At 42.9% G+C, this 25,549-nt stretch overlaps 1 protein-coding gene across 2 annotated transcripts; it reads right to left on the minus strand.

The window, feature by feature from the left end:
• Nucleotides 1-987: 987 nt before the first annotated feature.
• On the minus strand, nt 988-22,383 carry LOC135454739 (solute carrier family 2, facilitated glucose transporter member 11-like). Of its 2 annotated transcripts, XM_064727148.1 has the most exons (21): nt 22,066-22,383; nt 21,106-21,266; nt 20,095-20,219; nt 19,078-19,207; nt 17,257-17,405; nt 15,617-15,804; nt 14,338-14,448; nt 13,885-13,986; nt 13,468-13,543; nt 13,008-13,135; nt 8,362-8,460; nt 7,613-7,773; nt 7,037-7,161; nt 6,226-6,355; nt 5,494-5,642; nt 4,945-5,132; nt 3,547-3,657; nt 2,938-3,039; nt 2,584-2,659; nt 1,712-1,839; nt 988-1,375 (listed from the first exon to the last, which is right to left on the minus strand). In XM_064727148.1, the coding sequence occupies exons 1-21, from the start codon at nt 22,159-22,161 to the stop codon at nt 1,169-1,171; spliced, it is 2,742 nt and encodes a 913-aa protein (XP_064583218.1). In that variant the 5' UTR covers nt 22,162-22,383; the 3' UTR covers nt 988-1,168. The 2 variants fall into 2 exon arrangements, with proteins under 2 accessions (XP_064583218.1, XP_064583219.1); XM_064727149.1 differs by lacking the exons at nt 988-1,375; nt 1,712-1,839; nt 2,584-2,659; ... (6 more) ...; nt 7,613-7,773; nt 8,362-8,460 and adding an exon at nt 11,514-12,595.
• Nucleotides 22,384-25,549: the final 3,166 nt, after the last annotated feature.

Raw genomic sequence — 25,549 nt, forward strand, 5'->3', positions numbered from 1 at the left:
CTCAACAGGAGAGGGCCCTTTGAATGGGAACATTCACCACCATGAGTGCTCTGTTTTGATACAGGGAGTGAATCTAAAATCTAAATCAAGTTTCAATTGCTGGAACACACACCGGCACTTTAATATCAGAATTTCTTCTGTGGTTATTCCTTGAGAAGCAGTGAGTATATTATTTGAAATTTTTAAAATAGGAAACTCCCTAAAACTCAATACTAATTCAGACCTCAGCGCAATGATAATAAATAAGAATGGGTAAACTACAGAAAGAAAGGACTTATGGTCCTGCTAAAGAGGTGGCATGAAATACCTTGGCAGAAAATGGAAAAATAATTGTTTTAAAGAGTGATTGCACACTGCAGTGGCCAGCAGGACTGGCAGCCCTTGAGCAGCACAGTGCAGGGAGCACAGCACTGAAGTGCAGGATTGTGCAGCAGCAAATGCAGGCTGTCCTAGAGCAGCCCACAGACAGCAGATACTGGATAGCACAACTTCTCCCTTTTTTTAGCAATTTTCATAAAATGGGCTGAATTTTCAAGCTATCTACTCTCTCAAAACCTTACTCTCTGTCTCTGTCCAGGGCTCTTTTCTTCCAGCTCTCAGCACTGTGTGTGTATTTGTTAACCCTTGTGCCATCCTTGAGGCACCAGAATATATTACAAGAACTTTCTCCTGATTTTGCTACATCTGATCTGCATGGAGAGTGCAGCCAGGCTGCTCCAGAGGATAAAAGTGAGAATTCTTCTGTACCAAATCAGGGCTGCTCCCTGGCAGTCATAGAGACAATCAGGACATGCAGTTACTTGATGGCAGCTCAAGGAAATAGGTGTTCTACCTGGTATTTGCATTCTACCTGGCATTTGCATTCTACCTGGCATTTACATTCTACCTGGCATTTGTATTTTACCTGGTATTTGTTCATGTGCAGCATTCACAATCAACACCAAGTCCTTTACAGTGTGACAGCATAAAGAAATGACATGAAAATTGTTTACAAGAACTATGGCCATGTTTAATCCTATCTTCACCCTGCTCTTAATCCTGAGCAGAATTTTCTTATAAAGTAAGAAACATAGACACAAATCTTGCTACTTTAAAGTGACAGCAATGGAAAAAACTTGAAATACAATTGTGTTATGGCAGAACAGTGGAAATTACTTTTGGTGGTTTATCAGAGCCTGGTGCAAAATGTCTTTTCTTCAGCAGCATACATCTCCACAGGCTGATGATGCTTCCTCTTAAACCTGCAGCTTTTGAATTTCTCTGTGATTTCAGAGGTTGACTTCCCTTTTGTTTCTGGGAGGAACAGGTAGATAAGAACCACTGAAATGACCAGGACAGCAACAAAGATGAGGAAGCAAAAAGGACCAAGAAGCATCTGGAGATAAAAAACAGAACAAGATGAGTGATTTCCTTGGCAACACTTGCACCTATAGATTCTTGAAACTTGTTGATTTGTTCCTGTGAAATAAGGAATAGGCTCATTTTACAGAAACAATATTTATTTATCTTTTCAATCTGTTTCTGGGGCAGCAAGTGGTTTCTGTAGTACTGGGAAATGTTTTATATAAACGGCCTCCATATGCCATAGCAACAAGGGATTCACAGTTTGGATCATCTACAAGTCATTTCATCCCACTCCCTGTGCAGATCAGCCTAGAAATCCAGATTAAACTGACAGAATCAAAGAGAAGATTTGAATCCAGTTACATACTACAGCAAAGGGGAAAACCATCCCAGTGAAGGTGAGGCCCAGCCAAATGATGATTCCACCAATTACAAAAGCAGAGGCCCTTGTTGACAGGGTGAAGATTTCGTTCATGACAGCCACAACAGCTCCGGCTGAGGGAAAAAACAACATAAAAATTATAGAAACATTGCTGTAATTGACCATTTCCCAGAGAAGATACCTCAGCTCTGCTCCTGTGGGAATTCTGTTGTGTTTTCAAGATATTCATGGCTGTCAGGTACAACTCTTACAACACATTTGAATTTGGAAGCTTTAGTAACCACTGGTAGTGTTTAGTCAGAGAACTTCCAGAGTAAATCCTGGTCTCAGGTGAGTGAGGTTCTGCCAGAGAGCTGCAGTTTGGGTCTGGTGTTACTGATGGAGGTGACTAAGGGTGATATTAAGAGAGGACAAGAAAGGACAGAGCAGTGCTGAGAGGCAGATTGTGCAGGCTGTCATGCCTTTCACAGAGTAGAATTTTATAAGTTGAGAAAACTCTGGAATTTTAGAAAAGCCTACCTCTGCCCTTTGGCAGAGATCAGCCATCTGAACCTGTGTGCACTGAGCAGTATTCACACTGTAAAACAAATCTTCATAAATTGATTAACAAGGATTTATTTGGTTTGAACCTGTAATCCAGTAATAGAAAACAGGGTCCTGATTCATCTGGGTGTGAATTATTTGTTTAAAAAATTGTTTCTTGGGTAATTAATTCATCAAAAATTGAGATTCCCTCAATCTCAGTCTCCACTAAGCTGTTGATTTTCAAAGATATACTCACACATTCTAGTTCTACTTCTATATATTCATGGTCTGTGCTTATCCCTGTGATCCAAGGCTTTTATTGTGGTGCTCACCTGGTCCCAGTCCATAAGCAATGATGAAGAGAAAGATGAGAATGACACTGCAGTACCTCAGCCAGAGGAACTGATCCTAGACAAAGGGAGGGAGGAGAACAAAAATCAATTTTATAGCTGTGACACAGCTCATCCAAGCACAGGAGCAGCAATATTTGGCAAAAGCCCATGATGCTGAGCTGTGTGATAGATGCTCTCTAGACCTGCTTATCTCTCCTTACTGAAGCAGGAGCTGGTGGTGTCACACCCACAGAGGTGAGCTTGTATTTAGGAGCCATTCTGACCTGCTGCTTTGGACATGGAGCAAAGGCTGCTGTCCTGCACAGAGGATTCTGCTGCAGGACATTTGCTTACACTCAGCAGAAGGCAGGTTTCAAGCAGCACCAGGATCAGAGCCATCAGCAAATAACCCCCACACAGGAGCCGGCGGCGCCCAAAGCGATCGATGATGGAGCTCTGAGGAACAGACACAGAAACAAATATTGCCATCACTGCAACATGGCAAAACCCAGCTGTGAGCCATCCAACCAATCAAGCATTACCCTTGAGCTCTTTTTACTTCAGAGAATACAAATCTTATTGGTACCAACATTGTTATTTTATTGAATTCCTTCTACACTCTCTAATACCATGAATTACCATCACTGCCCAGCATTGCAGCTACTTCTTAAACACTGTAATCAATGGAAGCATGGTACAACTGCATTTGAATGTATACTATACACAAACATGGAGAAATGAGTACTCATATTTATGTTTGAATGACACTTCAGAAGGGATTTTTAAAGGAAATTAAGATGAATGAAGATGGCATGAAACACATGAAAATTAGGACAAAATTTGCAGTGGATGATAACAACCACTGTACAGATTTATGCAGCACCACAGAAAAATTCTTTGGTTCCTACAGAGATTCATTTGCTTCAAGGAAGAATACTTTAATTCTTAATACCCCTGACTTACACAGAATATGATAGAGATGAGTTCAGAGATTGAAACTCCTAGAGATACATATGGGATTATGCTTTCCGGCAGGTTGGCTGTTTCAAAAATTTCTGAGGTGTAAAAGGTGATCTGGGAAAGAAGAAAAATAAAGCACAGTTAACAGATGTGATATGTGCTTATCCAGGATCACTTAGATATGTCCTCACTGCAAAACCAGAAATACATTACTGGGCCTTAGTAGAGGTAACATAACTGCTCCAGATGTGAGAAATCAAAAGGCAAACAAGAAAATGGATTTGTGAGGGGGAAAAAAGAGTGGGGAAAAAAAAGTAGTTGAAAGGAGCCTATTGCTTGTAAGACATGGGGAAAAAGTATTGCTTTGGCAAAAAGGAAATGGAAAGGGAGAAGACAAGAGAAAGAAAAGAAAATCTCAGTCTTAGCACTCCAGACATTGTCAAGCAAACTGTTGATTATGATCTTTTCCAGTTGCTAAACAGAATCTGCTTATCTGCAGCATCCTTGAGGGAATGGGCACCATTTCCCTGCCAGCAGAGTGCAGAGGGAATTCCATTGCTGGCAGCTGGAATGAACCACCTCCAGCACAGGCTGAACCAGGGCTCATGGAGACACCCCCAGACAAGTGAAAACATGAGGGGAATGACTGCCAGCTTGGGCTGCCCTGGGCTCAGCCAGCTTTACATGGAAACTGCTGAAAGGATGTTGCTTCATGGATAAATGTCCTTTCTCAAATGAATGAAACTGGATGGCAGAAGTCAAAGAAAGGCGCTGGGTTTCTGTAGCTCAGGATCCTTGTAACCCTTTCCTCCTGAGATCCCTTGGCTGTACCAGCAGGGGATGAAGGCTCAGTGCCCTTGCAGGAACTTGGGCTGAGCTGGAGCTCTTGCACTCCCACCTGAGGAGCTCCCTGAAAGGGATGAACAACCCTGGGGTGACACCACAGGTGTCAGGCAGTGTGCTCTGCGTGAGGAGGAGTAATGCACACCCAGAGGGAAAGGGACAAGTTGGCATTGGGGTAATTTGGAGAATTAATAGCAGATGGGAACATGGAAATTGATGAGTAGAAGGAAGGTTATAAGGGATGTTAGGATTAGTGCTCATTTGTGCCCTTTTTTGTTTAGGGGTGTTATTAGTTGTTTTGTGATTAGGTTAATGAATCATAGTTGGAGGGTTGAAAGTCGGTTAGTGATTCATCGGTTGTCCAGGGATGGTAGTAGTAGGGCTGGAAATGTTATTGAGATGAGGATGAGTGGGATTCCTAGGAAGGATGGGCTTGAGAATTGGTCGAAGAAGCTTACGTTCATGGTCAGGTTCAGGGGGTAGTGCTTGGGGTGATGGGTGGTTTGTTAGAAGGGGGGTTTATTGTCACGAATGAGAGAAGTTTGGGTTGGACTCAACTGCACTGAGGCCACAGAGCTGCAGGCTGAGCAGGAGGAGGAGCATGGTGCACAGCTGTGGGTGCACAGATCCTTCTCTCAGCACCTCCAGGACATTCATGATTTTGGTGCCTTTTGTTATGGCCTTTTCCTTCATCAGGTCATCAAATTCTGTTTGATAATTCCCTTCTCCCCAGAGCTGCTTCATGGCTACAGAAGAGACAGAATGAAGTAGACACCTCCATCATTTGATCCACTCATAATTCTGTGCTTTTCAACTTTTAGTGACACTAAACATTTGCACTTGAGTTCATGCTTTGAGTTATCAGTTACTGAGCAAAGGACTGGAAGGAACATCACTTACTGGAACATGGTGAAACTTCCCTGGAAAATGCTGTAGCAGTTAGGGGCAGATCTTAAATGTCTCTGATGACTCTGCTTGCTCTGGAGGACTTTAATCATGCAATTATCAAGAAATCTGTGGCTGGCTAATAGAAAAGCCAATTCCTGCTGTTAGCTTCACTTTCCCAGGAGTAATTTAACAAACTAAGGATCTAAAGTTTTATTTTACCTTTCAAGCAACCAGCTTTGTCTTCTTTTTGCAGCAAGAGATAGGGTGGGGACTCAGGGAAGAATGGCAAAAAGATCAGCTGAATCAATGCCACCAGCCCAGAGAAGGACAAGAGCACGTTCCACATGTCTTCAGTCCCTAAAAGTTCTCTATGAAAGCATGTTAGAATCTATTTATAGTCCAGTAAAATTACACTTTATAACTAAAAAGGTATTTTCTAAATTCTAGGATAGCTAAACAAAATACATACAGTCATTGAAAAGTTCAATTGCAATAGATGATGTTTAGGTTAGTGACAGGAAAATAGACTAATACTTTATTTCTTCTGCAAGACTGACATTTTTCTTTGACTTTAAATTTCTGAAGGTCAAAATATTCCTACAACAGCTCCCTAAATCAACACTGCAACTCTGCATGAGGTTATCAAGAAATTAGCAAAACTTTCAGATCTCACAAGTTTAATAAGAGTATTTACATACAATCTTTTCTTATTAACTGCACCTCCAGAGACTGATCCTTTCCCAAGAGAAAGCCTTTCTATCCCCAGGGAATGAACATGGAAAGCTCAGGGACTTGTAGGGGGTAGATGCCTCCTCTTTGACTGCTTTACCTAAGCAAAATAAAACCCCACCCTTGGTGTAGGTGTGATTCCAGGACTGGGAAAACACCACTTCCCTGCTATATAGAAGAAAAATAAATATAAAAGAGACAGAGAAGGAGCAGCACAGGCACCTTAATCCAAGAATTCGTGCTACAGTTTTCCCTAGTGCGAGAAACACCGTGGAGGTCACGTTTATAAATCCACGCAGCTTCTTGGGGGAGATCTCTCCAGCATACTGAACATGGGCATTCATGTGTATTCCTAAAGGGAGAAGACAGGAGAGTGCTAAAGCTGTGGAAAGAAAGAAACAGGGTCCCTTTTCAGCTCTCTCCTCTCTCTTTTGAACCCCCTCCCATATATCCAAAAGTGCACTTTTTACTTCAATCAGGATGTTTAGCTAATCCATCAGCTCTCTCCACAAGAGCTCTTGGAGGCAAAGGACAGCTCATCTTCCCTTGCCCCACTCTGTTCCAGTCCCTCTGGGTTCCAGCACATTCCTGGGAACTCCCAGCAGGAAGATTTCTGTACCCACCCCAAAGAAGCCCCATTAACATTAAAGTGGGGACTCCTGTCACGGACATATTTTATGAAAAATCATTTTGATAGGATTTTTTCTCCTGAGAAGTTGAGAGGCCTCAGAAACAAAATGTAAACAATGGTTATCTGCTGCTGTGGAATGCAACAGGTGCATCTGTGATTGGTCCATGTGAGTTGTTTCTACTTGGTGACCAATCAGAGGTCCAGCTGTGTTGAGGCTGTGAGCAGTCACAAGATTTTATTATCATTTCATTCCTTTCCTTTCTTTGCTAGCTTCTTTCGTTAGTGTAGTTTTAATATAATATAAATCATAAAATAATAAATCAGCCTTCTGAACCATGGAGTCAAGATTCCCATCTCTTCCCTCGTGCTGGAACCCCTGCAAACGCCACCCCAGAGCCGTACCAGCAGCCATGCCCTCGAGGAAACGCCCAGCCAGGATCATCTCAAAGGCCTTGGCTCTCCTGCTGCAGGCAGTGAGCAGCGCTGCTGTTATCAGCACCACGTCGTTGAAGAGCAGACTTTTCTTCCTGCAACAGTGAGCAGAACTTGGCTAGGACCCATGATTTACTTTTCTTCCTTGACTTATGTTTGATTCTTCTCTGGATTTACAGACTGAAGCCACGGCCATGTTTAAAGCCATTGCTTACAGGACAACCAAATCTGGTTATTAAAAGGCATGATGGCTTTGCAGAGGGGTGGAAAGGGAGAAGCTAGATTGTTCTTACTCATTGTGTGAGCAAACCATGAGGCTGAAGGAAACTCCTGCAGGATAAAATGCCAGCAAAACTATGGGAATTGTGTGTCAACAAAAGCTGTGACAAGGGAATCAGAAATTCTTGTCTCTCCAATGCACCCTGGTTTCGTTTTATGTGCTGGGTGAATTCTGCAGCAGCAGGGGGCAGTGAAATTCTGATATCCCTTCTTTTGCTGACTAATATTTAATAGCTCCCCTGTCACAGCCCTGGGAAATGTACTTACTTCCCAAAAGCTGCAGTCAGGCAGCCACTGCACAGACAGCCTACCATGCCCCCCAGGCAGTACACAGACACGATGAGGGACCACAGCAGCATCAGGCTCTCCTGGGGCAGCACGGAACCATAGCGCTCCAGCCACGTTTCATTGATAAACTTCTGAATGTACTGGCACAAAAAAGAGATTTTCATTCCACCAAGGCACTGATCATAATGGTATTAATAATGTTCACAATTTAAAAATTATATTAATAGTTGTGACTGAAAGCATGACTACAGGACATTTATTTGCAAATAAGGACGGATATTTCCTCTCATACAGCCTGATAGTGTACAAGAATTTTTCAAAAATTAGTTATACTCTTTAGTATGTTGAATCTTACCTCTCCTACACCAGAAAATTAGGACCTTATATTCATTATAGTAAAGTGCAAATGTTCTTGTGGCCAGTAATGGATATAAAGAGAAAAGGGCTGAGCTGAAGGCTGACTCCATCAGCTGTTTTGTTGTTTTGTTTTTTTGGGGGTTTTTTCCATGGCATAAACTTTAAGGAGGTATCTTAATATGTTGTTTCCATAAAATTCTGTGGGAATTTGTCTCTGGAGCACAGCTCCTTGCAGTCATGCACACTCTGACAGTGACAGTATGGCATTGCAAACAGCCGGCAACAAACTGACATAACAACAACGAAGAGCTTTTGTAAAGCATCTGCAAAGTGCAAGGCCCAGGGATTTTGTTTTCTCCAGCTTTGCCTACCGGAGAAGTGTAATTGATGACAGACATTTGGAAGCCAGACAGGTGGGTTCCACCAATCCCCAGCACCACGAGCATCAGCAACAGCCTCCGGTATTGAACCTGCAGAGAGGAGGGAACACATCCTGAGCTCCTGATACCAGCACACCTTTCACACCATGACATGATTTACAGCACCTTGTAGCTTCACACTTCCCTGACTAAGAAACCTTTAACATGCAAAAACCCAACCTGAGTTTCACAATAATCAAGCAAAATCCATTTGTTAAATATTAAAATACACATCTGCACATTGTGCTGTGTTCTTCTCCTGGCTACTAGCAATCTAAAAAGATACACTCTCTAATTCTGTTAGTTCTGCTAAGCACAGAAAACAAAATTCATAAAAGCCTTGTTGAGATCATTTGTGTTTACCTTTGTACTAGAAAGAAGCTACAGCTTTCTTGAATCCCTTTTTGCTTTCATCTTTGCCTCCTCAGGGACAGTGTTCACCATTTTCCAGAGATGACTCAAGTCTGTTCCCTCAAAACTTTTTTTTCTACATTTCACTTTTATCAACCCTGTATGAAAGGGCATTTTTAGAGGCCCTATCTGAATGACTCCTATTGGAAATGCTGTGTTTCCATGATGTACACTGAATTTCAGAGCATTTCTCACAAGCACAAATGTTTTCAGGCATTTAGTCAGGTCACATTTTAAACCCACGAGTATCCTCAATTGTCCTTGAGAGCACAGAGCAGTAGAGTGGTGGAGTTTTTCCTGGTTTGTGTTTTTCACTGATACTGTGTTCTCTATCTCCTCCCAAATTCTCATCTTTCCTGGTTTCCCAGCTCCTCTTTTAAACCTCTCACTGTTTTGCATTTCTAATGTATTTTCTCCAGATGCCATTTAGTCAGTTATTGCTCAACCAGCGTTGTCCCAAGCTCTGTTGCTCATTTTTACTACCAGAAGGATTCCTTTTGCTGCAATCTTAGACCATGCTGCTGTTAGTGAGCAGGGCTAGAACACAAGAATTTGGATACTCACCAGCTCTGAGAGGAAACCAGCCATTTCCCCTTGAACCCCTGCCTGCTCTGGGAGCCCTTGTCAAGCCTGCCAGAGGGGAGAGATGGGCTCCACACTGAGATTGTAAGAGCTTGGTATCACAGCACAGAAGTTAAATTCTAACTGTGTGGCTTTTAGCAAATTGTGTCCTCCCCTGACACTGGCCAGAGCCTCTTCTTGCTGGTTTAATTATTCTAAGACCCAGATATGACAAGGTGATTACAACATTGGTAAATGTTTTTCCTGCTGGGATTGGGAGCACTGGCCCTTACTCACACTGCTACAAGCCCTGAGTGCTCCTGTTGTGTGAGGAGTCAGTGCCACCAGCTTCTCTTCCCTCTTCACCTCTCTGAAAAGCAGCTTGGGCAGGGCAGGTTTTCCTCCCCTCCAGCCTACAGCTGGCCCTTAGAATTGTAGCTCAGCCATAATGCCTCTTCTTGCCTGCTAGAAGAGTTACCATTGCTTGAACAATTTCCCAGATGCAGGAAATGAAGTGTTGGAATATTGGCATTTTGTGCCCTTGCTCACACCCAGTTCTTTACAGAGGCTCAGGGTTTTTCCAGAACCACTCAGGAGCCTCTCTGTAACAGGGGAATTAACCCACTGTGTGCCAGAGCACAATGCCACATCCCAGTGGGCAAGGAGCTGATGAGCCTGGAGGAACCAGAGGGGAAAGCAAGATTTTTCTTTGAGCTGAGATGGAAAGAAGGACACACATGGCAGCTCTGGACCTTCCTGGAGAGGTCTCTAAACACTGTCTGTGACCAGTTTTTAACATCTGGTTCATCAAAGAGTCCCTGCAGAGCCCTGCTCCTCCTGTTGTCTGTGTCCCTCTAGAATGCTCCTACTGCTGTCTCCTTCCCATCTGGCCTCTCACCACTGTTCAGTGCTGTGCAATGGAAAAAGCAAGACTTAAATGTAGATAGAGGTAAAAAAGTAAGCCTTAAAGGGAAAAAGTAAGCCTTAAATACAGATAGAGGTAAAAAGCAAGCCTTAAATACAAATGGAGGTAAAAAGCAATCCTTAAATACAGATGGAGGTAAAAAGCAATCCTTAAATACAGATGGAGGTAAAAAGAAAGCCTTAAATGTAGATAGAGGTAAAAAGCAAGCCTTAAATACATATAGAGGTAAAAAGGAAGCCTTAAATACAGGTAGAGGTTTTATTTCTTTTCCTAAAAAGGAGGACAAGATGCATCCCTCCACCTAGGACTTGAACACTACATGAAATGTGCTTTTTTCCAGTGTAGAGCTCACCCAATACCCTGGACTTGGAGGGATTTTGTTTTCAGAGGTGTCCTGTGTTGCACTTGTGTGACCCTGGATCCATCCTGGATCCTGGAGCTGCAGATTCACAAGTACTTCTTCAACCTTTGTTCCCAATCCATGATAGTTTATGGCAGTGTTAATGATTTACCACATTTCCCCTCTTGTGGACAGCTTTAGTAGCAGGGGAGAAGTAAGGCAGGTTGAACACAATCATGTTGTAGAAGGACATGCATAAGGAAATGTGTTTTTAATGTCTTGTAAGACAATAAAAATTTTCTCATTGGGAACCAGTAAGTTTGAGAAAGGACCAAACCAAATAGGACCTTTAAAATAATCAATTACTTAATATTTTCTTTTTAAAACACTTCCAATGTTTCTTTTTTTTTTTCCCTGCATTTTTGACCACAAGAAGGAATGCATGCTGGTTATTAAAGTGGCACTGTGCAATCAATGATCTCAAGCCTTGAAACAAGAAACTTTATCCAGTTTTTTTGGTGGTGTGATGATTGTCCTGGGAGGGGTGGCTGTGTTGGGAAACTTCCCTGCTCCTGGCATTAGCTTTTGGCACTGCCACAAATACTGCTGGAGGATGATGTGAAGATAAAACAGCAGGAGAGCCTTAGGGCTGTGAAAGAACCTGCTGCTCAATATTCAGATCCTTTTGAAAAATGTATTGTGCAGCATCTGCATCAGTTGGTATTGAAGATGTCATCCCCAGAACAAGACAGACACAGCATTCCTTGAGCCCAACAACACTGCCCCAGAAATGGGGGCTCCTCTGCCCCTGCCTCTTCATTCAATGAAAATCAATCCAGGCACAATCAGAAGGATGTGTTTCCCTAGTCACTGCTTTTTATTTCCTTATCAGAAAACTGTTAAGTATGAAGAATACAAAAAAATTGTCATGTCATATAGCAATGAACACAGACACAGATTTTTACCAGGTTTTATAATGAAAATGTGAAGTATTCAGAGACCTGGAAAGAGAACAAACAGTCACACACATGGATTAAATTCCCTCTTCTCTGTCTCCTCAGTACCAGTCACTCTCAGGGCTCAATCCCACTGAAATTCAGTGTTCTCCAGTCATTGCCAATGTAGAAGGAGAATCTGCACTCTGTATTTGCCCCCTCATGATTTCCTCTCTGCTTTCTTTGCTCATTGCTTTCTATCAGTGCTGACACAGCCCTGTTTTTCCCAGCAGAAGAACCTCCAAGATTGTAAACATGGGGAAACATTGCATATTGATTCTGCCGGCTGCTAGGCAAGGCACTTTTCTTCCACTGGATTAAACAGCTAAACATTTCTTTTCCTGTGAACTGAAGCTTCTTCTCTGGGAAAGCTCATTGGCACTGACTTGTTAATAGGAGCAGACCATTTCAGTGTCTTTGCAAGTTTGCTGTACCTCTGCACCTTCCAGAGTCACTTCTGCCAATTGTGGAATCCTGGTTTTGCCAAGAAAATAGCAGATCCTGTGTTTTCAGTTTATAACTGCAAGCTTGGAGGGACTGACAAAGATCTTATTTTCTCTACAAACTGTGTTTCATTTTTTTCTGCAGAGGAATTAATTCAGCTCACATTTCAGGAGCTGGAGAGAACCACCAAGTTCATGCTGCCCCCTGTACTGAAGGTGATTTTTTGGTGGATTCTCTCTTACTTAATGAGACTTCTGGGCATTACAGTAATAAAAGAGCAAAAATGAAGTGGAGGGTTTGTCCTTAAAGCCTAGTGACAGTCACCACTGAGCACTGGCTCTGCTCTAGGGCTGCCTGCCCCTTCTTTCCACGGTAGTTCAGGCGGTTGAACTCCTCCTTGACCTGCAGCATGGTCTTTCCTTTGGTCTCTGGCAGCACCAGGAGCACAAAAATAGCCATGGACAGACAGTAGGTCAGGAAAATGATGAAACAGAAATTGCCAAGACCTTGCTATAGGAAAACAAAGAGAAAAAAATGTGCAAAATGAGAAAAAATGAGAAAAAAAATATCTTGATTTCTTTCTCTTACGATATAGAGTTTCTGGGTTTGTATTTACTAAAAGAAGTTGGTCAGAGACTTAATTGATATAAATCCTGCTTCAAATGACATCTGGCAGTGTCAGTGCCTCTGTCACTGCATCGGTGCTGCCTGTGTCACTCTAACCTGTGTAGAGTTAGCAGTATTTTGTGGGTTTCCTACACTTCCAGTAAATACCTGGTGAAAATGGAAGAGGCCATCAGAACTGTGATTAATTCAATTAATTTGGGCTCTGTTGCATGAAGTGCTGACAAGAGATGCCTCCTCTGGGTTCAAGGGGGGTCTAAATTCCCCTGAACTGAAACAAACACCCTGCTTTGCTTACCACAAGGAAAGGGAACACAAGCCCAAGGATGAAGAGCTGGATCCAGTTTACAACACCATTAAATACATAAGCAGCTGGTCTGTAGGACTGAATAAATATTTCTGTGATCAAGGGGCATACGACTCCACCTGAAAAAGATATTGAAGAAAGAAGGAAGCTTAGAAATTTTGCAAGATGCTTTCTTACCTCATACTTCATTTTGCTGCATGAGTCCATGGCTTTGAGTGGCCTGGCAGTGTCTGAAGTGGTGCTTGCTCTTCAGTGAAAAGGCATGTAGGAATGTAATAGAAAATGAATTTTTACTTCTGCCATAGTAGGGAGGGAAATACCAACACCTGCACTGGGTCAGAAGTAGGGATTCATGCCTGTGGTGGAACAGCTATGCTGGGATCTCTCCTGAAGGCTGCAGTGAGGAAGGAATGAGTGAATAAATGAAAACATTCCAGTAGAAAATACCAACCTGGCCCAATGCCAAAGCTCATGATGAAAATAAAGACAAGTGCAACAGAGCAGTATGGTACCCAGAAAAAGGAGTCCTGTGGTAGGAAATGAAAAGCAAATAAAATCAGAAAATAAAATTTTATTTACCTAGCTCAATTACAAATGCTCATCACTACTAAGTAATGTCATTATTTAACATAGATCTATTTCCTCTACTTTCAGAAATGTCATGAGATAGCCTTGGCAGTGATCTTGGTTGTGTAAAGCTACTGTCTTCAATCCAGCTGTACATGGCTGGGAGCAGACCTCTGAATATGATGGTTAGCCCCAAAAATCATCTACTCACTAAAAAGTGATTTGTGGGGAGGGAAATAATCCTGAGATCTGTCAGACAATAAAACCTGGGCACAGCTCTAGTGCATCAGAGGGGTCTTACCTGCAGTGAGAGTGTGACTGTGAGCAGCCCTAGAGCCAAGGCCATCACAGCATAGTTCTTCCACAGCAGAGTCTTCCTCCCTGCACGCTCGATGAGGAAGCCCTGCAAGCAGGAGGAGATGGGGCAGCTCCCAGGGCCAGCCTGGGGGCAGCCTGGGAGCTGCTCCACCTCTGCCTTCACTGGGGCCTGAGCAGCTCCAGGAGCTGGGACCCCCAAGTCTGGCCCAGGATGGGCTGGGATTTTGATAGAAAGGCTCTCAGCTTTCTCCAGAAGCTCAACAGAACTGTCCATGTTCATCTGATGGGTTCCATGGTTGATTTGTTACAAAAATTTGACTCCTGAAGCTCCATTTACTGTACTTTTTCACTCCTGAAGCTCCATTTACTCTATTTCTAAAGATCAAAATGAGCAATGTATTACAACAGTACAAAATTCAGCTGAAAAGCCACTTACACACAGAACTGTGGAGAGGATCTCAGTGGTCCCAATCCCCAGGGAGACATAATGGGTTTGAGCAGGGGGGATTCCAGCCTTTGTAAAGATGCTGTATGCATAAGAGTAAACCTGGAAAGAATAGACATTTGTGAAAGCTGTGCACATGTGGCCATGTTTATGCTAGCATCTGTCTTTTGGGACAGTGTTGCATGGCTTTGCAAGGGTTCCTCAGGGTGAGAGAGATAGATGAGAATCTTGCTTCATGATCAGAAGGCTGGATTTATTAATTTATTATATATAATACATTAAGACTATACTATCAGGAATAGAGAGAAAAGTTCAGAAGCTGCTATCCTAAGAATAGAATAGGAATAGAATCCACAATGTTCTGTGTCGGAGAATCTTGCACAGAAATGGCTTAAAAGGCAGCTGTGAGGAGCAAATTCTCACAGCCTGTTTCTGTAAACAGCAGAAGTTCTCAAGTTGTTTTTAATAACAAGTAAATATCTTGTCCTTGGATAAGGTATGGGAAAGCAAAAGTGACAAACATGAAGGCCTCGAGAACCTTTCATACCAGGGTTCTCAGGCAGTTTTCTCATAACAGGTAAACATTCTATCTTTGGCTGTTTTGGGAAAGTAAAAGTAAGTTTTGAGAACACGAATCTTGGTATTGAAAACAAAAGGAGGGGTTGGTGTGTAATCTCTGACCTATCGTGAGCTCGGATTTTGCAATATGCATGAAGTGAATTAACACTGTTATAAAAGGTGTCTGATTTGGTCAATAAATCGAAGTCGATGCTCATCAATCGGATGGTCGTCTCCCTCCACTTCAACAGTTCTGTGTCCAGGCAGAAAGCAAGAAAGCTCTCCTGTGAGTGGTCAGTAAATCCAAACACTCACAGAAGACCAATCACAGATGCACCTGTTGCATTCCACAGCAGCAGATAATTATTGTTTACATTCTTCTTCTGGGGCCTCAGCTTCCCAGAAGAGGAAAAATCCCAAAGAAAGGATTTTTATGAAAAAATGTCGGTGACAGGACAGAAAACAACTAACCAGACCTTAACAAAATAGAAAATAATCTTATCCTAACAGCATAATCCATAGAAATGCCTTCAGAAGACACTATAACGCAGCTCTAGACTTATCCCAGGTCCCAAAATTCCAGGGGGGGAAAGATTGTGACAAACAGCACCAAGGGCTCCCTCCTTAGGGCAGTGCTGCCCTCACTCGCAGCCCCTGGCAGAGGCTGCTTTGGCTGAGGAGCCTGCAGGGGCAGAGAGGGCCCTGCACGTACCACGTTGGCCCCCAGGAGCTGGATGCAGGACACCACGAGCAGCAGGGTGATGAGCTGCCAGCGCACGGCTCTGTCCCGCAGCAGGTCCCACACGCCCTTGGCCTTCTCGCCGCCGATGGCTCTCTGCTCTGACACCATGTCATTGATCTCAGCCATGTGGTCCCCGTCCCCCCAGAGCTGCTTCACAGCTGCAAGGACAGGAGGAGCACACACATGAGTCCAGAAGATGATTTCCTGCTTTGCAGAGTATCTTATTGGAACGTCATGCTCTTTTCTTGTGTGACCTTCCTAGAGATCAGGGCTCAGATATGACACAGGTCCAGATTTACCCATATATCTTAATATGACCTCACTTGTGGCCACATTTCTCTTCACATAGAAAAGCAAGGCACAACTTCCCAAAGATTTTTTAAGATTCACATTCTCTGAACCTCAGAGAAAGAGAAAACAATTCTTATCTCATTTACTGCTCCTGTGTTTTAGAGGAAATAGAATGCATTGTAGAAGAGCGTTTACCTAACAAGAATTGGTAATTAGATTCTAGTGTGAGTCTTTTAATTCATGAACCAATTAAATCCACATGTGTGTCGAGACTGTCAACTGACAGTCACAATATCCTGTGCAGTTGATGTAGTATTTGTGCAGTTTCAGTTTAGATGTAATGTAATACAGAATAATAAATAGATATATTATAATATTGTATTATTGTAATAGTATTTTACAAATAATACAAATATAGTATTATTTGTAATATAATAGAGTAATTAACTAATCTTCTAATATCCATAGAATCCTCCTTGTTATTTCTCCTTTCGTTGGGGTTGCTTTAATTTCTGATACTGTCCTTTGGCCAATAGCTGCTGACAGTCTTGCAATGTAAGTCACACTTACATTCTTACCAATCCTTCCCTGAACACCTTCCTGCTAAAGGTGCTGTTCTAGTGCACACTCCAAAACACAGACAAGATAAAATGACTCCTACATATAAAAAATAAGTTTACATTAAGGAGTTCTATCTTTTGATAGTTAAATACCTATTGTATTTGCAGGGAATGCCCCGACGAAGGCAGGAATGATGCATCTGACTCCATGTTCTCAGAAGGCCAATTTATTACTTTATAATGTTATATTGAAGAATACTATACTATACTATACTATACTATACTATACTATACTATACTATACTAAAGAATACAGAAAAAATGCTTACTGAATTCTAAAAAGATAATAATGAAAACTCGTGACTTTCCAGAGTCCTGGCACAGCTTGGCACTGATTGGCCAATGAAACAAAACAGCTCAGAGCAGAAACCAATGGAACAATCACCTGTGGGTAAACAATCTCCAAACACATTCCAGATGAGCAAAACACAGGAGAAGCAAATGAGATAAGAATTGTTTTCCTTTTTCTCTGAGGCTTCTCAACTTCCCAGGAGAAAAATCCTGGGCAAAGGGATTTTTCAGAAAATGTGAATGTGACACAAACAGAAGAGGCTGACTTTCATTTAAGCTGAAGATACTTTCAGAGTCAAAACACCAAGAGTCTTTTTCCCACCTGGACCTTTCTTCCAGGCTCACCTGGGGCTTTACAGTGTTTTCTCCTTTTTCCCAAAATGAATGCTTTAAGTCCCATTTCCTCACCTTTGATGCATGCCTCCTTGTCCTTCAGGTCAATGAGCAGGTAGCGGGGAGAGTCTGGGAAGAAGGGGAGGGTGAGAAGCTGAAAAAGGACAGGGACTGCATTGGCTGCCAGCAGAACGGGCCAGAGAGCCTCCACTCCAAGAACTTCTCTGGAACAAAAGCAGCAGGGTTAGAGAGGCTGAGGCACGGTGTGAGCAGAGGCAGAGCCAGGCTCATCCCCAGCCCTGCTGGCCGTGTCCCTGTTGGGATCTCTAGCTGGTCAGAGGGACCCCAAGAAAAGTTCCAAAGTCTCTTTTCTCAGCCCAGTGCTTGAAGAAGGAGTCAGAGCTCTTCATTTCTCGCTCTCAAGGTTGTTCATTGTTTCTTATCTATAAAAAATTTTCTCCTGCCCTCCCGAGGTCTGTCCAGCAGGACAGTTCCAGGCACTCTGCCTGCCCCAGGGCAGTGTTGTGTCTTTATGCTAAAAACTACGTGTACAATGTTTGCAATTACTTCCCAATACCGATCACCTGTGTTAGACAGTGAGCTTCTACTCTAAACCAATCTGTGAGTGCCAACATCACAGCAGGAGATGGAGGCCAAGAAGAAGAAGGAGAAAGGCTGGACACACTCAGTTCCCTCCATCTTGCCTCCTGAACCCCCATACCAAAACCCTAAAATCTACTTTTCCACCCCGTGATAACTTCACTATTATTCTACCTGAACTGTTGTGGCTTGCTGATCTTCATCTAAGGTTGGTAATTTGCTCCAAGGGTCATAATCAAACCCACAGGTGTTTTGGGCTCTGTGCCAGGGTCCCTGAGCCCCCTGGCAGGGTCCTGGACAGCAGAGGGATGTTCTGGGGTCCCACATGTCCCAGCAGCTCCTGCTGGGAGTCTCTGGCAGGGAGTGCAGAGGGGCCCCACCTGCAGCACAGGAGCTGCTCAGTGCTGGCACAGCAAGGCCACCCGTGTCCTCCCTGTGTCCTGAGGGCTCGCAGGTGTGAAAAATGCCTATTTTATGGCTGGCTTTGTGCAAATATTCAAATGAATATTATATGTGCTGTGTTAGAAAGTTATGCTCTATTAATTCCCTTAAGTAGTGCATTAAATACAGTTTTAGGTTATAACAATATGTTAAAATAGAAACGATGCTATGGAGGATACTTTTTTTCTAAAGAAAGGACTCACACTGAGATAGCAGCCACAGGCCACCTGAATCTTTCAGAGAAAGAGAATTTATTGCTCCATTATCAGGAGAAATGAACTTGTTCCTGCCTGGCTTGGGCAGGATGATGCCATCAGGCTTAGGAGGAAGAAGTTGACACTGCCCAGACAGAATCCTGTGTTTGAATGGAATTTATGCATCATGGATGAGGTGTATGAATATGCAACAGGCTGTTGCTTTTAAGGGTTAATCCTCTGTTAATGTGGGTCCTTTTTCAGACTTATTTTGCCCAGAAAAGGTACCCGGACATCCATAACTCTTTGTTTCTATTGTCGCATATTGTCCTAATTCAAATTGTCCAAATTATTATTACTCTAATTGTATTTCTATTTTTAAAACCATTTTATTACTATTAAACATCTAAAATTTTAAAAACAAGTGATTGGCGTTTTTCACACAGGTACCAACAATTCCAACACAAGTGCTAAGGAAAACCTGCAGGGGCTGATTCCTCTGCTTCTCATCCAAATAGGCTCCATTATATAATTACCAGATCTGTGAGTTACCAGACTGGTACTGACTGCCCTAAATAGCAGCCCCTGGGCACAGGAATACATTGATATATGCATGTATTTTAACAACAGAAGAAACTGAGTATGTTTCAGACTCTCTTACCTGAGACCCAGAGCAAATCCTACAAATTTTCCAAGAGCAGAGAAGGTGGAAGCTGTTATGGCAATCAGCCCGCGGAGCCTCCGTGGGGCACATTCCCCAGCGTACATGATATGGACATTCTGAGTCAAACCTGCAGGGACAAAGGGCTGTGAGGGCCATGCAAACCCTCCCAGCTCTGGTGTTTTGGAGGGCACCACTCTGTAGGGTTGGCTCTCAGATTCATTTTGATCTGTGCTGAGGATGTGGCTGCCTGACATGAAGCATGTGCCCCATAAGGCCAATATTTGCTAAATATTTCACTAAGTAAGTGTGGGCCTGTAAGAAATCCATCCTTCAGCAGGCTGGCCTTCCTTACATTGTTTCCTACAGCCCCATACACAGACAAGGCTGTGGTTACTCCCTCTAGTCTTAAATGACATTTTTCAGTGGCTATGTGCCTTATTTTCTGCTTGAAACCACCAAGTTGGCAAATGCTGTACATTCTCTTAGCTCAGTGAATTAATTAATTTTTATCCTCTCAATTTTTTTTTTCTGGTTAGTATTATCTTTATCCAACTGCTCAGAGATCAAAAGCACTGACAGAATGTAACCTTCTGAGGCATCTGGGAATTAGAATTGAAAATTCTAATTGAATTGGCTTGAAAACCATTGCCTTGTCTGTAATGTGGAGGGCAGCATCAGCCACAGTGAAAAGCAATAGGAGCCACAGAGGCCAGTTCTCTATTGAGTGAGCATGCTTCCCTGAAATATTGTATGTTTTGGCTTTTTCAGAAGTTGGCAGTATCTTTTGTATGGACTGGATGTAAAGATAGAAGAAATAGAAATGGAGATGTCATAGATAACTAATTTAATTATGTTTGTGGTTTCTTATTTAGTTAAAACTGCACTCAGCTATCATGCTCTCTGCAGAATGTAGTAAAAAATCTGTGATCTGTTCACTCAGCCTGGTGAGTCCTTGTGACCATGAGTCACTGCTCTTCCCACTCTTTAATACCACAGGTAGGAATGGCAATTTACCTCCACAGACTCCAGAAAATAACCTTCCAGCAATGATCATCTCAAAAGATCCACAGAGCCGGCTGAGTCCCATCAGAGCTGCACCCAGCAGAGCAGGGATGTTGGAGAGCAGCATGGCCTTCTTCCTGGAATTCATCCAAATTCATGTCAGCATGAGCACTGCCCTGGCCTCACTCACAGCCTGGCAGGAGGGGCATGAGCTGTACCATGGTACTGACCCAGTGCTGGCTTCTGGGACCAGCTGAAGTAAATGGGAAATGGCAATGGGGAAATGTGATGGTGCTCACAGGGGTCCGAGGATGAGGGAAGAGATGAGGATCTGACTCCATGTTTCAGAAGGCTGATTTATTATTTTATTATATATATGATATTAAAACTATACTAAAAGAATAGAAGAAATTATTTCATCAGAAGGCTGGCTAAGAATAGAAAAAGAAGGAATGATAACAAAAGCTCGTGACTCTCAGAGAATCCGAGCCAGCTGGGCTGTGATTGGCCATTAATTAGAAACAACCACATGAGCCCAATCACAGATGCACCTGTTGCATTCCACAGCAGCAGATAATCAATGTTTACATTTTGCTCCTGAGGCCTCTCAGCTTCTCAGGAGGAAAAATCCTAAGGAAAGGATTTTCCATAAAACATATCTGTGACAGGGAAACTTGTCACAGACTGATCAGTGAGTTGAAGGTTTTGATGCTCCAGTAGAGTCAATATGTATACTGGAGAGCAAGCTTTGTGAGTGGTTGTCTCTGAAATTCTCTTTAAAATGCATGTACTTCTTGTATGGCCTCCCTGGACTGGATTTGTTTTGGACTTTATAAGGCAGAGGGTATGATTTTCCTTGTGATCACTGGCAGATTTTCCATTCTGTGCCTTCACTATACTGGTCTTATATTGGAAACCCTGGGCTGCTCCCAGTGCCACATTCTAGCAGTGTTTCTCCTGAGACACAGTTTATTTTCCTGCAGCAGTGGCTGTGAACAGAAGGGCTGGTGTAACCCTGCCTACCTTCCAAAGCGAACACACAGGAACCCAGCACAGGAGGAGCCCAGGAGCCCCCCAATGCTGTAGATGGACACAATGAGGGACCACATCAAAGTGACCATATCTGCACTGGGAGAGGAGCCATATCTCTTCAGCCAGGTCTCATGGATGAAACTCTGGATGTACTTTAAAAGAAAAAAAAAAACAAAAAATGGACTTGTCAACATGTTTTTGCATAATTGCACTGCTTTTTAAATTCTCTTACCTGTTTATTGGTGTTTTTGGTACATTTCTATCAATAACCTTGGTTGAAATCTCAGTCCCAATGGAATCAATGGGAATTTTGCCAGTAACATCCTGGAGCTCATGTTTTAGCAATGAGATTCAGTGAATAAAGATAACAATATTAAATATAAATTGTGAATTCCAGTGTGGGAATAGTAGGCTGGTGTTCTGCTTCTGTGCTAAACCCAGATTTTTTCCTCTCCCTGATCTTTTGCTGCCATTCCCACTTGTCTGTGGTGATAGTTTGAGCTCAGTGTCCTTGGTACCATCCAGGATGACAAACAGCATTCCTAGCTTTCCTTTTCCAGCTGCAGGTAGGAGCGCTGACCTCAGTCCTTCCCTGCCCTATTTCACCTTACAGCCACTTGGAAATAGTGTGGGTGGTGAAGCACATGGCACAAGGGACTCCCTGAGGGATGGAGAGAGGAGAATGCCCTGGGAGCAATTCCACTCAGGAGGAGGAAAATAGCTGATTTTATGGATATTATTCACCCTTCCCTTTCCCAGTTCTGTCACATCAGACAGAAGAGCAAACCTCATGAAATTTAAGAGCAGTAGCAGCTACTATTAGAACAAAGAAACCATGATTCTTTCTAATTTTGAAAGCAAAAGTAACAAGTTAGCCATTGCAAACAGAGGCACGGATGCCTGAGAACAGTGAAACCCTGGTAGCTCACTCTTTGAGCTCTCCATGCTTACCTCAGCAGGAGAATTGATAATGGAGACCTGCAATCCATAGTGGAAGGTTCCAGTCATGCCCAGGACAAAAGCCAGGAGAAAAAGGTTGTAGCTCATTTTCTTGCAGGAAATAAAACCAGCAAACAACAAACAGGTGCAGCTATCCAGACATGCCTCCAAATGTGCTGTATTTTCCTTGGGAGCTCCAGCAAGGTGAGCAGTGCCACACACCTGCCTCCTCTGAGACCAGGAGCAATCGGAAAGCACAGCTACTGAGGCACAGGGCAGTGAGAGTGCTGAGCAGAGGCAAAGCCCACAGATGCCTCCCAGAATCCAGTTACACACTTCAGTGCTCCAGCCTTCAGCTTTGCCATCTTAATCTGCACTGTCATACTTGGGGGAGCATAGTGCAATGTGCAAAAGCTTTTTGTGAACAATTCCATCTATTTGTCCTTTCTCCTCCTCCTTTCCTACTTGTTATCTCACCTAAATGAATATGTTGCTCAGTGACTTGGCTGAGACTAGATAAACATGTGGGGATTGAAACTTTCATGGTTTATTCACCTTTTCTTAGAACTCTCTGGTAGGAGGTGTAAGAATTTAGGACTGCAATAGATGCACCCCAACCCCTCCCACTGCTCCCTCTTACTGGGGATATTCTGGCCAGCAACAGGAGAGTGATGCTGCTCCTCTGTGCCTGGAATATTTCATGTTCAAACAACGACTGCCAAGCACTTCCAAGCCAGTTTCTAATCAGGGGAATGTCATTGCTTGAATGGGCATCAAACCTCTCCACACCAACTTACATGCAAAGGCAGTCATACCCACTTGCAGTCTGGGTCTTTGCTGATGCTTTCTTTGGCTACTGTGGAAAAAGTTCATTTTTATATAGAGAAAGAGGAGCCTGAGATAATATTTCAACACATCACTTTGTATGGGAATAAATCACATGGGACTCCATTTTCTTCATGGTGGAAAAAGGCCATTTTTTATTCACATAACTCCTTTTTTATACAGTTTTACAGACCTCATGTGATACTCCAATTAGTTAATAGTTTTCTTGCCTATTACTTTATTGGTTAGTAACAAGTTGTTATTCTCTATTGATTGGTCACTTAAACTCTCAGTGTCTACCTGCAGGGAGAGTTGTTTGTGAAATAGTTTTCATTTTTCTATCTAACAGTGCAAGAACAGTTTATGCAGGAATAGATTGTTATGTTAACAAATTGCTCACACCTGGACTGCTTTCACATGGGAACTTGCAAAATGCTGGCTTTGACAAGGCCAGCCACTGATTCCAGGAGAGCAAGCTTGATTTTATGAAGCCTTTCTCTATGATTTTTCTACCTTAGTGCAACAATTTTGTTCTTTCACAGTGTTAAGGCTCCCTTTGGTTTTTCTGAAGTTCTTGCTGGTTCCTGATGCAGCTGGGGAGCTGTGTGCTCCTGCCAGGGCTCTGGGGACAGCAGGAGCTGTGGGAGATGAGTAAAGGACAAGGAGGAAAGCACTGATGGAAGCCAAAGTCCAAGGACTGGTGCAAACTGGAGTGGGCTGGCTTGGACTCCTCAAGTGTTACTCTGGGTAATCAGTGATCACAACCACAGGAAAAGTTCTGACTGCTACCTTGAGCCTCAGCCCAGAAAAGCCCTTTGAAGCCCTACTTGGCCTGTGCATCCAGCTGACTGATAATTGACTCTTCAAGAGTAATGGTCAGTGGCTGAAAGTTCAAGTCTGCATCCCTATAATATATGGCAGATGCTAGGAAGGTTTAATGTCAGTTTGAAATCCTGACTGTAACATCTTTCATTTTAGCCATAATTTTTGAAGGGCAGTGTCCAAGATGGTTGTATTAAAAGGCTTTTACACGTTATTCAAACAGCTTAGGGGGGAATTGCCTCTCCTGGGGAGTGGCTGCCCTTGGTGGTTCCCCAGGCTGGGATGTTGGGTGTCCTTGGAAGAACCCCAACACCAGCTGGGTGCAAGTGAGAGCTGGCTTGTGCAGAGGAGCAGTGTTTGAGGACAGCAGCAGTACTAGTTTTCCCTAGTGTTGATGGTTATTAATTAATCCAACAGTGCACAATTATTTGATTTGCAAACAGTAGTATCAGCTGTGAGTCTCTGAGGATCACTTTTCAAGATGTGGTTTTGCCTAACACCTTATATAAGAAAATGTGAACAAGTGTCATAGATTTCTCAGTTGAAGGTGTTGTAATTCAGTATCATTAACCAACTTGTTAAATACTTCAATTAAAATTTAACAACTTAGACCAACTGAAATGTAACCACTGTTTGTGTTCGCTTAATCAGTTTATAGACCCCTGATTTCAGGCCACAGTCAGAAAAAAATGCTGGCATTCATGTTTTCTGCCACAGGACTGGCTGTAAAAGTCAGGAAGCCAAGTAAATGTGTAAATGTGTATCATTTCTGACCAAGCCTGTTTCATACTGCCAGGAGCAGATGGCCTCTGTCCTTGCAGGGCTCTGGGAAAATGCAGTCCTGACTCATGGGAGCAGCCACAGCAGTGGCCAAGGGGAGCACCTCTGGACACTGGAGGACTTCTCTCTTCTCTGACCTTTATATTCCTTTATGCTCCTCTCCCTCAGCCCAGGCAATCTCCTCAGTCCATCCCTGCTTCCTACCCTGCAGTTCCCCCCTGATCCACTTCCCTGTCTCTTGTCCTTCCTCTGGTCCTCACCAAAGAATTACACTATATTTTGCCACCATCATTATAGTAATGGCACTTTTTGCTTTCATTCTGTGTTTCATTCTCTCCCTCTGCTCCTCCCTGCTCTCTCCAAACTATAGTAATGAAAAGTATCTCTCCAGTTCCCAATTCTATGGAGTCCTGCTCTTGATTGTCTTGTCTTAAAATCCTGCATACTTCAAAATCTCAGTGTTTTCCAAGAGCAGAGGTAGCTGCTCTTGCCCATGTCTATATATGAATGACTTCTGAAATAGCAACAACCACAAAGGAAAAAATGTTTCTTTTTTTTTCTTCATACATTATAAAATTTGGGTAGTGAAAGAGTATCACGGACATATTTTATGAAAAATCCTTTTGCTAGGATCTTTTCTCCTGAGAAGCTGAGAGGCCTCAGAAATGAAATGTAAACAATAATTATCTGCTGCTGTGGAAGGCAACAGGTGCATCTTTGATTGGTCTCATGTGGTTGTTTTTAATTAATGGCCAATCACAGTCCAGCTGTCTCAGACTCTCTGGTCAGTCACAAGATTTTATTATCATTCCATTCCTTTTAAGCCTTCTGATGAAATCCTTTCTTCTATTCTTTTAGTATAGCTTTAATATATAATTTTCTTTTAATATAATATATATCATAAAATAACAAATCAAGCCTTCTGAAACATGGAGTCAAGATTCTCATCTCTTCCCTCATCCTGGGACCCCCGTGAACACCACCACAAAAGAGTTCTTGCACAGATTCCTCTTCTGAGAAATAGATCTGCTGCTCCACTCATGTCCAGCATGACACTAATACACTCCAG

The sequence above is a fragment of the Zonotrichia leucophrys genome, chromosome 15 (assembly GCF_028769735.1).
Source record: "Zonotrichia leucophrys gambelii isolate GWCS_2022_RI chromosome 15, RI_Zleu_2.0, whole genome shotgun sequence".
Lineage (NCBI taxonomy): Eukaryota > Metazoa > Chordata > Aves > Passeriformes > Passerellidae > Zonotrichia > Zonotrichia leucophrys.

Excerpts from the sequence above, each read along its gene's own strand:
- LOC135454739 (XM_064727148.1), bottom strand. The coding sequence starts at position 22,161 with ATGAGCTACAACCTTTTTCTCCTGGCTTTTGTCCTGGGCATGACTGGA. Across the intron at positions 14,449-15,616 it reads AGCTCCTGGGGGCCAACGTG|GTTTACTCTTATGCATACAG; the intron begins GTACGTGCAGGG and ends TATTCTTTCCAG. Across the intron at positions 1,376-1,711 it reads TGGTTTTCCCCTTTGCTGTA|ATGCTTCTTGGTCCTTTTTG; the intron begins GTATGTAACTGG and ends TTTTATCTCCAG.